This window comes from Rissa tridactyla, unplaced genomic scaffold (assembly GCF_028500815.1).
Source record: "Rissa tridactyla isolate bRisTri1 unplaced genomic scaffold, bRisTri1.patW.cur.20221130 scaffold_47, whole genome shotgun sequence".
Classification (NCBI taxonomy): domain Eukaryota; kingdom Metazoa; phylum Chordata; class Aves; order Charadriiformes; family Laridae; genus Rissa; species Rissa tridactyla.
The window spans coordinates 730999-744848 of record NW_026529679.1 but is presented as its reverse complement, the minus strand read 5'-3'; the positions used below and the strand labels follow the sequence as shown (position 1 = coordinate 744848).

The 13850-nt window shown below is 54.5% G+C and overlaps 1 protein-coding gene across 1 annotated transcript; it reads left to right on the top strand.

Moving 5' to 3' along the window:
* The first annotated feature begins 408 nt into the window (after positions 1-408).
* Positions 409-1335, top strand: LOC128903573 (olfactory receptor 14J1-like). Its single transcript, XM_054187588.1, has one exon. It carries the CDS (start codon positions 409-411, stop codon positions 1333-1335), a length of 927 nt encoding a protein of 308 aa, XP_054043563.1.
* The last annotated feature ends 12515 nt before the right edge of the window (positions 1336-13850 follow it).

The following is a 13850-nucleotide window of genomic DNA, read 5'->3' as shown; positions in this document are numbered from 1 at the left end:
ATCTCCAGTTGAGACAGGAGAGAGCTGTATAAGAACCTTTCTCAAAGACTTCTGCAACTGTGGTTTCATAGCAATGGGAGTGTAGAGACTGACAAGCCCTTTGTCCATGTGGAGAGGTTTATCTGACAAATTGGAACACCAGGACTGGCCACCCCATTCCCATGAATCTGCTGCTGCAGAGCAGGGCTGACTCCTGGGCAGCCAGCGGGCAGAGGTCCCGCTCCTCCTGGCACACTCGGCCAGAAACAATCTGAGCTCCAGCCACAGAGCTGAATGATCTCATGGAAATGGAAAAGTGGCAGAGAGTGTGAAGTATGACAAATGGTGTTGATTTTGCTCAGAAAAGTTGCCCCTAAATTCTCACTGTTCTTTCCTCCTTGTTCAGTGCTCCACACCCAGAGGCAGCACATGTCCAACAGCAGCTCCATCAGCCAGTTCCTCCTCCTGGCATTCGCAGACACACGGGAGCTGCAGCTCTTGCACTTCGGGCTCTTCCTGGGCATCTACCTGGCTGCCCTCCTGGCCAATGGCCTCATCATCACCGCCATCGCCTGTGACCACCGCCTCCACACCCCCATGTACTTCTTCCTCCTCAACCTCTCTGTTCTTGACCTGGGCTCCCTGTCCACCACTGTCCCCAAAGCCATGGCCAATTCCCTGTGGGACAACAGTACAATCTCCTACTGGGGATGTGTAGCACAGGTCTTTTTTTTCTTTTTCTGTGCTGCAGCAGAGTTTTATCTTCTCACCGTCATGTCCTATGACCGCTACGTTGCCATCTGCAAACCCCTGCACTATGGGACCCTGATGGGCAGCAGAGCTTGTGTCCACATGGCAGCAGCTGCCTGGGGCAGTGGGTTTCTCAATGCTCTGCTGCACACGGCCAGTACATTTTCCCTGCCCCTCTGCCAGGGCAATGCTGTGGACCAGTTCTTCTGTGAGATCCCCCAGATCCTCAAGCTCTCCTGCTCAGGCTCCTTCCTCAGGAAAGCTGGGCTTCTAATATTAAGTTCTTTTTTAGCTTTTGTTTGTTTTGTATTCATCGTGTTGTCCTATGTGCAGATCTTCAGGGCCGTGCTGAGGATCCCCTCTCAGCAGGGACGGCACAAAGCCTTTTCCACGTGCCTCCCTCACCTGGCCGTGGTCTCCCTCTTTACCAGCACTGGCATGTTTGCCTACCTGAAGCCCCCCTCCATCTCCTCCCCAGTTCTCGATCTGGTGGTGGCTGTGCTGTACTCAGTGGTTCCTCCCGCAGTGAACCCCCTCATCTACAGCATGAGGAACGAAGAGCTCAAGGATGCCCTGAGGAAACTATTTGAATACAATCTTCCCTAGATTAATAAGGTGTCCACTGTGCCAATGGAGCTCCCACTACATCTCAGGAAAAAGCAGGACTAATTTTTCTTCATATGTTTCTTTACTTTCTCTTTGTGGGTTTATTTTGTTGTTATTGGGGTTTTTTTGTTCGTTTGATTGTTTTTATATGTTTTGGTTTTTTTTATTCTAGAACTTTGTTATTATAATTCTTGGCTTCCTACTTCTTTTTTCCTTGACCCAAAGCCCTCATTTACATATGGATCCAGGCTCTCTTTTTAGATAAGCTCAATAAAGATATCTGGAAAAATTATTAGTCTCAGCTCCCATCTCTTCACTACCCTCTGGAGATGGGTGAGCAGCCCCAGCATGCAGGAGGGGTTCAGGAGGCAAATGTCCATCTGCCCCATGGAGGATCAGCCCCAGAGACCCTTGGGGCTGCCCCTGGCTGCCTCGCTGGGCACTCTGTCTGTGCCGCCTGCGAGTCGGGGCTGCTGCTTCCCTGGAGCCATGGCCAAGGACAGCAGCAGGACGAGGCCTTTCCAGTGCTGGTCTCTCCTCACATCCCCACTGTCCTGCTGTGCCCTTGCCTTTGTGTTCCCCCGAAGGCCTCGTGTACCTTGTGACAGTCCTGTTGTCTCTACAGTGGCACCCCTGTGGCTGCAGGCAGGAACAGGCCATATGAAACATTATTTCAGAGCTCGTCTCTGTGAAAATAACATAGTAATGAAAATGCCTCCTCAGGGCAGGGTCAGAAGGCTGGATGCCTCTTCCAAAGCTGGCGTCAGGAGTTACAGCAGTGGGGAGCCCCTGAGCAGTGCCCAGCAGTGCCCAGGCCTCACCGGGAAGTGCCGGCACCGCCACGGCGATGGGGAGACCTCCCTGGGGCGTGCGGCGTCCCTCTGTGACATCAGCCCGTGTCACCTGAAGGTGCCTTAGGACACCAGCAGGGAGGCGGCACAGCTGGGCAAAGAGGAGACGGGGTTCCCCTCTTGTCCTGGGAATTCTCCCCAGGGCCTTTCCAAAAAGCCCCTCTGCCCCCTGCACCACCATGTCTCTGCGACTGGGAGCCCCCCCGGGCAGGTGCCTTTTGGGCTTCGGCTGCGGTCGGGCACTTCCAAGAGATGGGATCCAAGGCCTGGGGGAGGCAACAAGGCCGGGGGGGTTGTTGCCAGGGCTGGGTGGGGACCAGTTTGGGGGCCCGGGGGTGTTCTTTGGTACCCAGCTGGCGACCCCCTCCAAATCTATAGGGCACCCCCTCCACTCTATGGGGCCCTCCACATTTGCCCTCCACCCCAAATTTTGGCACCCACAAATTTGTCCCTCACCTCCCCCAACAGCAACCCCCAAAACTATGGGAACCCTCCCCCAAATAGGCCCCCGCCCCCCATCTGGGCCCCCCTCCAAATCTGGGGACACCCCCCCCGCCCCTGCTGTGCTCGCTCTGCTGCTCTGCTCCTCTCCAGGGGACCCAGGCGTCCGGGTGCCCCCGCCCCGGCAGCGGGGGGGAAGTGAGGAGGGACGGGGGTTGCCCGGACGCCTGGGGCCCTCCAGGACACCCCCCACCACCCCCCTCAAGGCTTGTGCGTGCCTCAGTTTCCCCTGAGGGCGTGCGGGGCAGTCTATGGGTGCCCTGAGGCCCCCTCGCCCCCGCCAGTGTCACCTCAGCCACCCAGAATGCCCCCTAAACACCCCCCAATGTGCTCTCAGCCCCCCGTAGACCGTCACCAATGTCCCCTTAGCTCCCCATGTCCCCTTGAAATCACTCTGGGGCCCCTCAGTCCCCGCAAGGCCCCAGAATGTCTCCTCAGCTCCCCCATGCCCCTTCAGCCCCCGCCACTACCCACAACACCCCCAGCCCCCCACGAACGCTCATGCAAACCCCCGTGCAAAGTCCCCTTGCGTGACATCTACCTCCACTCCCCCAGCCCCTAAACCCCCCCTCAGCCCCCTCCCCACACCCCAGTCTTCCACCCCCCACAAGCCCTCGTGCCAACGCTCACATACCATCACCCACCCCCTCCCACCCCCGCCAAATTCCCCATCAAATCCCACCCCCAAGGCCCCCCAACCCCTATAAGCCCTTGTGCCAGCACTCGTGTGAGCCCCCTCCCCTGCCCCCCAACACCCCCAGCTCCCGGTGAACCCTGGTGCAAGGCCTCGTGGGAATCCTCCTGCAAAACCCCCTCACGGGCCACCGTCCATCCCACTCCCCCCACCCCCACGCCCTAAGTCCCCCCTCAACCCCCTCCCCAGCCCCTACAAACCCTCGTGCGAATCTTTGGGCGAGCCCCCGCGTGCCTCACCCCCAGCTCCCACACCCCTCCCCCACCCCCAAAGCCACCCCACCCCAATCCCCTCTAAACCCACCCTCCAACCCCCCAGGCAGAGACACAGGGGATGATGCGGGGCCAATGCCCAGGATAACCCATAGGAATCAGTCCCAGGGGCATTCCCTGTGCTGGAAGTGCCTCTAGCCGAGGGAAACGCTGGCAAATGTTTTGAGGAGGGGAAGAAAACAAATGGAGAACGCGGGCCTGTTCCAAAGCTTTCCCTTTGCCCCTCTCTGAAGTCCTCACTCATCGGCATTTGGTCTTTTTCCCGGGCAGGGCGTCCTGCTCCCAGGACTCGGGACCTTCGCTATGGTCCAAGGGCGATTCCAGGGTGAACGGCGGTGCAGTCTCCCGGTGCCCAGGTCCTGCTGCAGGCTCCTTTTCAGAGGTGCTCTGGGAAACGGCGCCTCTGTTTGCCCTCTGGTTTGCCGAGAGCGTCTCCTCCTTGGCAGGCCCTCGGCACCCCCCTGGCCCCTACCAACCCTTGTGTGAATCCTGTCCAGGTACGGGCAGCGATTGGCACCGCTGAGAGCAGCAGCCACCCTCCCTGCCGGGGCACCCGGGGTGGCAGGTCTCAGGGGGTGGGAGCAGGACTGAGACCCAGCTGCAGGGCAGGGCTTGTGCGAGCCCCCCTCAGGCACCCACCCTGCCCCGCCCTGCCCATCCCCATCCCCCGCCCCCTTCCAACCCACCAAACAAAAGGAACTCAAAGAAGTCTGCAGGTTAGTGAGTGGGGCCCTATGGGGAACAGTAATTGCCCAGGCATTCACTGGCCAGGCAAAGAAACAAGGTGCCAGCAGCCTGGAGGATCTTGACACACCTTCTTAGCAGAGCTGCCTGGTGGGCCAGGAAGGGTGATGCTCACCTAGACCTGGTCCTGGCCAACAAGGAAGAGCTGGTCAGGGATGTGATAACAAGTGTCAGCCTTGCTGGAGTGACCAGGAACTAGCGGGCTCCCAGATGCCAAAGAGGAGTGAGGAAGGCCAGCAGAGGAACACGCATGGGTGGCTCCAGAGGAGAAGACTTTTGATGTACTGGGGGGACTGATCCAAGCGGTGCCATGGCAAGCAGCTTTGAAGGGTGAAGGAGCTGGGGAAATCCTATAGGCGTTGCAGCACAGCCTCCTCCAAGCACAAGAATGATGTCTTGGAATGCCCATGAAGGGAAACACTCATCTCAGGAGGCTGCTGGTATAAAGTGACTGGGCGGCAGGGCACAAAGGCAGCACACAGGAGGTGCAAGAGGGGAAGCTGCAGAGGAGGCGTTTGGAAACCTGGCCCCAGGATGGGGGGAGGATGGCAAAGCCAAAGCTCCCAGAGGCTTGAGAGTTGCAGGGATGGGGAGAGGAAGCAAAATGAGCTGGTAGAGGCTCAGAGGGTCATGCGAAATGAGTCGCACTCTGCCTGGAGGCCTGTAACAAGCGGACATTGCAGAGGTTTGCATCTTGACTGTGTGCCTCAGCCTGCACAATGCCAGATGGGCATTCCCCCTGCTGGGGGTGGCTGCGCCAGTCCATCCACATGGGTCTAGAGGGTGCAGACTCTTTCTGAAGACATTCCTGTAATGCAAAAAACGTTTGGATTAATGCAGAACTGGTTTTTCAAAATCAAACATTTCATTCACTTGGCCTCTTTGCTTGGACATCCTTTCATTTTGACTGCACTCCTGAAATCTCTCTAACGAGCCACAGAAGAATTGAAGACTTTAGTCCAGACGGGGCTCCTTTGTGTGTTTTCTGTGTTCCTGAACTGCAGATCCTGAAAGACTGAGCAAGCCTCTCGAGAAGTAAAAGAAGCAAACCTCCAGGTTTCTGAGGGTGTTATCAGACCCTGCTGAAGTCCCTCACTAAAAAGACAATGTAGGGAATGAGCAGACAAAGTTCTTTTTGCTGTGGCCTGGTGAAGCAGAAAGTCAGAGACACTTGGTCCGGGAAGAAATGTAAATGTGGAAATCACTGTGAAAGGCCTTGATGTTCTTCACCAAGCAGGATGGCCAAGCCTGGGCACCCATCCCCTGGGGAGGGATGTCCATTGCCTCTTGAGATGCTCTGGGCTCTTTTTGGGTGATGTGGGAGTGATGAGGTGCCAGGTGCAGGTCAGCAGTAGGACACCTCCCAGGCTCTGTGGAGGGTTGGTGAGGAGGTGACAAGTCACTGGAGCTGTAAGGACTTGGTGTCCTCTCCTGGGCCTCAGTGGAAGAGACAGAAGCCACAGCTGAGCGGACAAGGGTCTCCGTTCTCTCTCCCACACGGCCAATCACTGCTGCTCGGAGACACTCAGTCTTCGGAAGAGGCCTTGAGCATTTTGGATCTTCCAGGTGCTTTTTATGATGTTCCTCACATTCTCCAGCACTCGTGGTGAGCTTTCTGGGATATAACAGGGCCTTTTTGACCATCTCTTAGGGAATGGTTGTCTTTTTATGACCATCTGTGCAGAAAGAGGAGCAACAGAAAAGCACCAAATATATCCAAACGGATGCCAAGTGAAGTGTCAGGAAGAACCAGGTGAGCTCCCCCCCTGCCTGTGCCTTCCTGGCGAGGAGTCTGTCCTGAGAAGGGGATCCAGCCTCTGCCACTCTCCAGAGAGGGCAGCAGTGTCCATGCCAGCTGGGGACACAAAGGATGACCTTTGCAAGACCACCCTTCATCTGAAACACTTCAGATCCCTGTGGACTAGGTGTCATGCTCTATATTGCAAATTCTCATGCCACTGGCATTGCCCAGATGTGGACTGCTCCAGTGCAGACATTTCTGTTTTGGCAGAGGAATGCTTCTCTTGCTGTAGTGGTAACTGATATTCTTAGGGAACTCACACAAACACTTGAAGGACAATGGAAGGATTACCGCCTTGGTGGCCCTCCCTGGTGGGCTGGTTCCTGTTTGCCCTTGTCTCACTGTCACTGGGCAGGGTGTGGTGTAAAAGGTGCTGAGCGGAGCAGGACAATCAGTTCTCCTGGCTGTGCTCCTGCTCATAGAGCCCCGGAAGCTGTTGGCCACCTTTGCTGCTGGCTCATGTTTTGACAAGGAAACTCAAGGAGCCCCAGGACCGTTTCCACAGAGGTGCTGCCCAGCCACGCAGCCCCTGGCCTCTGTCCCTGCAGCCTGTCATTCCCCTGCTCAGGCCTCGGCTCTTTTGAGAAGATGTATGCAAGAGCTGCTTGTTGCTTTCTCCAGTCATGATGGCCTTCCAAAACAGATCAGAGCAGCCCTGCTCTGACATCAGCCTGGTCTCTCATCATCCTTGGATTCATCCCATCTGGTCCAATGGACTACCAAAGGTTGACCTTACCCATGTAGCCCCTGACTTGATCTACATCCACTGCTGGATTTCCTGTGGCGTTCTGCCTCTTAGGCACATGGAACTGGGAGACCTTGCTGGTGAAGATGCAGGCCAAGAGTACCTCGTACCTGTCTACACCTACTCTTTGCAAATTCAGCCGTGACCACACATTATCTTTGTTTCTTCTTTAACTGTTCCTGAAAGAGCAAGAGCTCACCGTTGTGCACCTCACAAGTGTCAACTCTACGGGAGCTTTGGCTTTTCTAAAATCACGGAATCACGGAATCACGGAATCTTCAGAGTTGGAAGGGACCTCTAGAGATCATCTAGTCCAACTCCCCTGCTAGAGCAGGATTGCCTAAAGCACATCCCTCAGGACTGCATCCAGGCGGGTCTTGAAAATCTCCAGAGAAGGGGACTCCACAACCTCCCTGGGCAGCCTGTTCCAGTGCTCTGTCACCCTCACTGTAAAGAAGTTTTTCCGTGTATTTGAACGGAACTTCCTATGTTCTAGCTTGTGCCCATTGCCCCTTGTCCTGTCACTGGGAACCATTGAAAAGAGCCTGGCTCCGTCCTCCTTAAACCCACCCTTTAGGTACTTGTAAACATTAATCAGGTCCCCCCTCAACCTTCTCTTCTCCAGGCTAAAGAGTCCCAGCTCTTTCAGCCTTTCCTCATAAGGGAGGTGCTCCAGTCCCATAATCATCTTGGTTGCCCTACGCTGGACTCGCTCCAGTAGTTCCCTGTCCCTCTTGAACTGGGGAGCCCAAAACTGGACACAGTACTCCAGTTGTGGCCTCACCAGTGCAGAGTAGAGGGGAAGAATGACCTCCCTCGACCTACTGGCCACAGTCTTCCCTATGCAGCCCAGGATGCCATTGGCCTTCTTGGCGACAAGGGCACATTGTTGGCTCATGGATAATTTGCTGTCTACCAGGACCACCAGGTCCTTCTCCTCAGAGCTGCTTCCCAGCATGTCCGCCCCTAACATATACTGGTGTTTGGCATTCTTCCTTCCCAGGTGCAGGACCCTACACTTGCTTTTGTTGAAAGAAAATCAACTCTATTTCTCAATTCTTCCTTTGTTTTCATCCTTGCAGCCACCTCTTCATGCTTCCTTTTTTCTGTAGAGCTTCCCCATGAGTTTCTTCTTTCCCCCAGCTCTTCTTCTGATAGCTCTGCTTGTTGTCCTGACGATGGGTATGACCACACTCTGGTACGTGAAAGACACTGTCCTTGCAGACCACTGTACTGCAGACCCTCTGCTGCCCTTCTGTGCTGCTCACACGGGCTCCTCCCAGAAAAGTCACAAGACTAGGCCAAAGTCTGCTCCTCTGAGGTCTGTCACCTGCACTCTTCTATTCCCCTTCTTCTTGGGAGGTGAGACCCAACTATGTCATGCTCGCGACAGCCAGGGTTGACAGTGGTTTTCACATCCATGTCCAGCTCTTCCTTCTTTGAGAGTAACAGCTGCAGATGGGTGTCACCTTTGTAGACCACTCTGGCAGCTGTGCTAGAAAGGCCTGTATCTCAAGCTGTGCCTTGAGCAAGACCCTCCAGAAACATCCGGAACTACTTGAATGCTGTTGTGGTCTCCTTCCACTGAATTCCAGTGTAATTAAACTCCCCAAGGGACTTTAATAGGTTCTTTGTCTCCCAGATCGATGTCACTCATACCAGGATCTCCTCTGACCCTCACCCACCAGGGCTCACCCCACTTCTTCATCCCAGAGAGGAGCGCCACACATTTCTGCAGCTCCTTCACATGGAGGGAAAGACCTTCCTGATTCTTCTGGCCTCCTGATCATCCTGTACCCACCCATGACAGCAGCCCAGGCATGTGAGCTGTCCCAGCACCCCTCAGCTGTTATTCCCTCCAAGTGGAAGGAAGAGGTTGCCCACACAGCTCCAGCTCCTCCTCTCTGTGCCCGAGGCTGAAGGCATCAGGGGGGCATGGCTGGGCTGCAGCACCTCAGCTGTGGCACATTTGGGTTGAGAGCAGACTTGCCTCAGGGAAGCCTGCTTCCAAGGCCCCAGGACTTTTCTTATGTGCTGGAGTGGATGGGAGAACAAAGCCTCCTTTCCGAAGAGGCAGAGAGAATCAGAGCTCAGCAGTTAGTCTGAGCAGGAGAGGGCTTTGCTGTCTGTTGTGTCTCTGCAGCCCTGAGGGCCTGTGCTGGAGGTGAAGCTGATCTCAGGAAGGAAGACCACTGACGGTCAGACAGCGGAGCTCTGCCAAAAAAACTGAAAAGTTTATAAACGTTTTTAAAAGTAAGAGTACGACCTCATCAGCTGAAAAAGTTGAGTACTTGAAAAAAATTTTCATTGTTTTCCCATGAAATCAAAATGAGGAGATTTCTGGATGTGCATTAACAAGGGGAGAGCTATTGACCTTCCAAACCAGAACTCTATTTGCATTGTCAGTGCTCCCTCTCAGGCTGTGCATTTAATCTCCCTCATCTTTCACATATTTCCACCTCTCCCAACTAAACTGACTGTGTCTGAAGTCACCTTTCCAGCAGCTCATTGACACAGAAGCACTTGCGATGGCTCTCTAGATTTCCCTTCCCCTTCCTCTTTCATCATTCAGACATTTCTCAACAGTCCAGTTGCTGCTTTGAGCTTCAGGGAGTCAAAAGCTTGCCTATCTTCCAGTAGTCTGCCTCATTCTGTCTTTAGCACAATCTTTAGCTGTGCTTAGTTGATAATTTTTTACCTCTCTAAAAACATTTCTTGCATGGTTATGCCTTGTGGAAGGTGAACCTCATTGGTGGCAGATTGTACTTGGCACACAGCTGAGGAGTGTTTTTTTTTAAAAGTGAATTCTATCATGTTTTTTTGTTTGTTTAAAAATAAAAACATCCCTGTTTGCCTGTGTGCAGCAGGTCTCTGAGGAAAGCAGGTGGGAGCTGGTGCAAAGGAGCTGGAACATCCAGCTGCAGACTGCGGTGGAGAAGTGTGATGGAAGGAAAAGGGATGCAAGTCCCAGGTGGCCGATGAGAGCCATGGTGGGGTTGGGGAGGCGAGGAGAAAGGTTGGCCATCGTGTCTCAGACCTCAAGGGACAGCTTCTGCCAGCAGTCCAGATCTCCTTAGGAGAGACCCTGGATCCATATCAGTCAGAGAATGCTGCTGTCACCTCTTCCATGCCCTGGCAAGGCAGATCCTGTCCCTCCCGCATGGCTCAGGGCTCTTCCTTGGGCAGTGGCATCTGGGGAGTGTGATGCTGAGTGAAGGACACCGGTGGGACAGTGCCCAGCCTTGCTAGGGGTGTGCAAGGAGGCCAAGAGGCCCCCCCAAGTGCCTTAGGACAAGATGTCTCCTCACAGGCCTTGGTGGCAGAGACCATTGCTGTGCCCAAGGGGACAAAGACTTGCGTTCGCGTGGTGACTTCCAGCCTTGACAGTGCCCTTTGCCATCTCCACCACAGCTTGTCCTATCCTGTCCCACAGCTGCTTCTTCTTCCCTGCAGGCTGGAGACACCCATCTCCCTTCCCCACCTTGCTCTCACCCTGGCAGTTCCAGACACTCACTGACGTCTGTCCACCCTCACACTCTGCTCCTTGACACGCAAAGACATGGACTCATCTCAGACTCCTTCTGCAGGACTTGTGGAAAGGGATCCTGCTGCTGCAGGAAATACAATGGCTTCCATAGGATGGAGGATACCAGCTTGCCAGAGAGTGATGGGCATCACACAGTCACCATGCCCATCCAAATCCAGGACTGGGGTTAGGGGCCCAGGTATCTTGGCTCTGCCAGACATCTCTCCAATAAGTCAGGAAATCTCAACCCAGGGAAAAGAAATCGAAGGCATTTCACTGCTGGGAAGGCAAATGCTGGCTGAAGCCTTGGGACCATTAGTGTGGATGTCCCACCACCTACGGAAGAGTCCAGGAAAGTTTCCAGGAAGAAGAGACCTCTCAGGCACCAAACACAGCCACAAGCCTCATCGTGGCCTAAAAATGTGACAGAAGGAAATGACTTCACAAACCCCAGATGATGAGCCTGCTGCTGGACAATCATGTGCCCAAGGAACCATAACCTCAGAAGCAACCTCTAGCTGCTGGCATGTTCCATACATGCTGGCATGGTCCATCCTGTGTGTTGCATTCATACCCATGCTGCTGGCATGTCCCGTACTTGGGACCTCACAGGAACCAAGCCTGGTCATCAACCCTCTGCTGGCCTAAGGGGTGCTCTGGAACACAGGCCTTCAAACACCCAGGAGCTTGCTCATTATCTCTCGGGTCCTCAGGCGGCAGCACCCTCACAACTGACATTCAGGCCATTCGCCTGCTGCGGGGCTATCAAGGACTCAGGCAGATGTGACCTCCAAATCAATAGCTGCCTGCTTCTGGCCTATCAGAGATTGTGGCAGCACTGACCTCCTAACCAACATCCACACCATGTGCCTGCTGCTGGCCTGTCAGGTGCTCATGGAGGAACAACCTCATAGGCACCGAACCCAGCCTTGAGCCGGGGGTTGGCCGGCCACCTGCAGAGACAGGGGTGACCCCAAAATGAGCATCCAAAGCAGATGCCCGCTGTTAGAGCAGCGGTGACCTCACAATCAACATGCCAGACCTTGGCCTGCTGCTGGCCTGTTGGGTTCTCAGGCAGAAGGGACCTCACAAGCATCTACCCGAGACATTGCTGGACTGCCATGTCCTCACAGAATCATGTAGATTGAAAGGGATCTTTGGAGATCGTCTAGTTCAATCCCGGAACTCCAATCAGTTGGAAATTTTGTCTTTGAGGACTGGGGCCTAGCGCATAAGCCTTGTGTGAGGATGATGAGGGACGTGGGCTTCTTCAACCTGGTGAACCTCCTCCAGTGAGGGTCATCATCCAAAAGGGATAACCTCACTCCAAGTATGGGAGAGAGATGGATGGCATATGATGGATATAAAAACATGGAAGGATTTGTCTGAAGAGATTATCAGCCTGCTGAAAGACCAGGGCATTCTTCCAACTGCCTGAAGCTCAAAGCAGCACCTGGGGAGTTTAGAGGGATGTGCCTGAGCAAGGAGTAAGGGGATGGGGAAACTGGAGAGCAAGGGGAAGGCGGGCCCTGCTGCCCCATTATCGGTCTGATGGTCCCACCGTGCTGGAACTGCATGGGACAGGTGTTGTCAAGGGTGGGGAGACATGGCCCTGGCAAAGTATCCTCGCAGCCCTCAGGGCTCTGTCCCCCTCAGCCCTCCTGTTTTGGTGGCCTCCCGCAGTGCCTGGGCCACAGATGGTCTGTGTCCCCTCAGTGCCAGCCCCTCTCCCCAGGCCAGCACAAGAGTCCTGCTCCAGGCACAGAGCAGCCTGCCCAGAGTGGAGGCCTGCAGAAAGAGGTTTCTCCTTCTCATGGATTCCTCCCTGCAGGCACAGAAATGCTCCCTAGCTCTTCTTCAGGGACACCACTTCTCCTGGGAGAGGCCTTCCCCAGGTGAGCGTGTCCCGGCTGGCCTGGCTGGACATTCCTGGTTCCCACCCCGTGCTCCCTGCAGGGCCCTGAGCTGGCGGTGCTGCTCTGCAGAGGGAGGGGGCTGTGGTGCCCTGGGGCCATGGGGTGACCCTGCACTGGCCATGCTGGTCAGGATGGGGAGCAAGCCAGCCAGAAAGGGATCACTGCTGCTGAGCCCCCTTCCATCTTCCCTCATTGCTCAGTAGCCAAGGACAGGGCTTGGCAGGATACTGGGATGTCTCCAGTGTCTCAAAGGGCAGGGAAGAGCTGCCCTAGATCAATCCCACTGGTTTTCCAGGACACTGGGCTGAACCATTGTTTAGTCTTATGTCTCTTTTGCCTGCTGGATCCTGGCATTGCAGGAGCCTCGTTAGCCCATGGGCTCTTCAGGTTCACCTTTCCTTCAAGGACACTCCACCTTGGATGGTCACTCATTTGATGAGGTGCCAATCACTGCTCATCCAGACTCACGTACTTTTCTGGGAGATCCCCTGAGCTCTCCTGGCAACTCCAGGTTCCTCTCCAAGATAGCATTGGCCATCAGCCCCACCACAAGTGGGACAATACCAGGAAGGGTAAGCAAAAACCATTTGCACTCTGCTTGGACATGTGCCACCAAGAAGGGAGCTCTAGGTCCAGCCTTTCATCCCTAACAGATTCCCATGCAACTCTGACCCTAGAACACCATGAGGACTTTTCATGGAACAGTTCCTTGGGTGTGTTCCTGATACCAGCTTTGGAAGAGTCATTCAGCCTCTGCCCCTGCCTTGAGGAGTCCCCTCTGACACAGTGGTTCACATGGCCTGTTCCTGCCTGCAGCCACAGGGGTGCCACTGTAGAGACAACAGGACTGTCACAAGGTACACGAGGCCTTAGGGGGAACACAAAGGCAAGGGCACAGCAGGACAGTGGGGATGTGAGGAGAGACCAGCACTGGAAAGGCCACGTCCTGCTGCTGTCCTTGGCCATGGCTCCAGGGAAGCAGCAGCCCCGACTCGCAGGCGGCACAAACAGAGTGCCCAGCGAGGCAGCCAGGGGCAGCCCCAAGGGACCCAGGGGCTGATCCTCCATGGGGCAGATGAGCATTTGCCTCCTGAACCCCTCCTGCATGCTGGGGCTGCTCACCCAGCTCCAGAGGAGAAGTAAAGAGATGGGAGGTGAGACAAATAGGTTTTTTCCACATTTCTTTATTGAGCTTTTTTAAAAAGGGAGCCTGGATCCATATATAAATAAGATCTTTGGGTCAAGGAAAAAAGAAGTAGAAGGCCAAGAATAATAACATCACAGGTCTCCAACAAAAAAAAACCAACACATAAAAACAAAGAAACAAACCAAACCAAAATAAAACAAAAACAAAACCAAAAAAAATCCCACAAAGAGAAAGTAAAGAAACATATGAAAAAAAGTTCATCCTGCCTTTTCCCGAGATACAGTGGAACCCCATTGGCATAATGGGCGCCTTATTAAT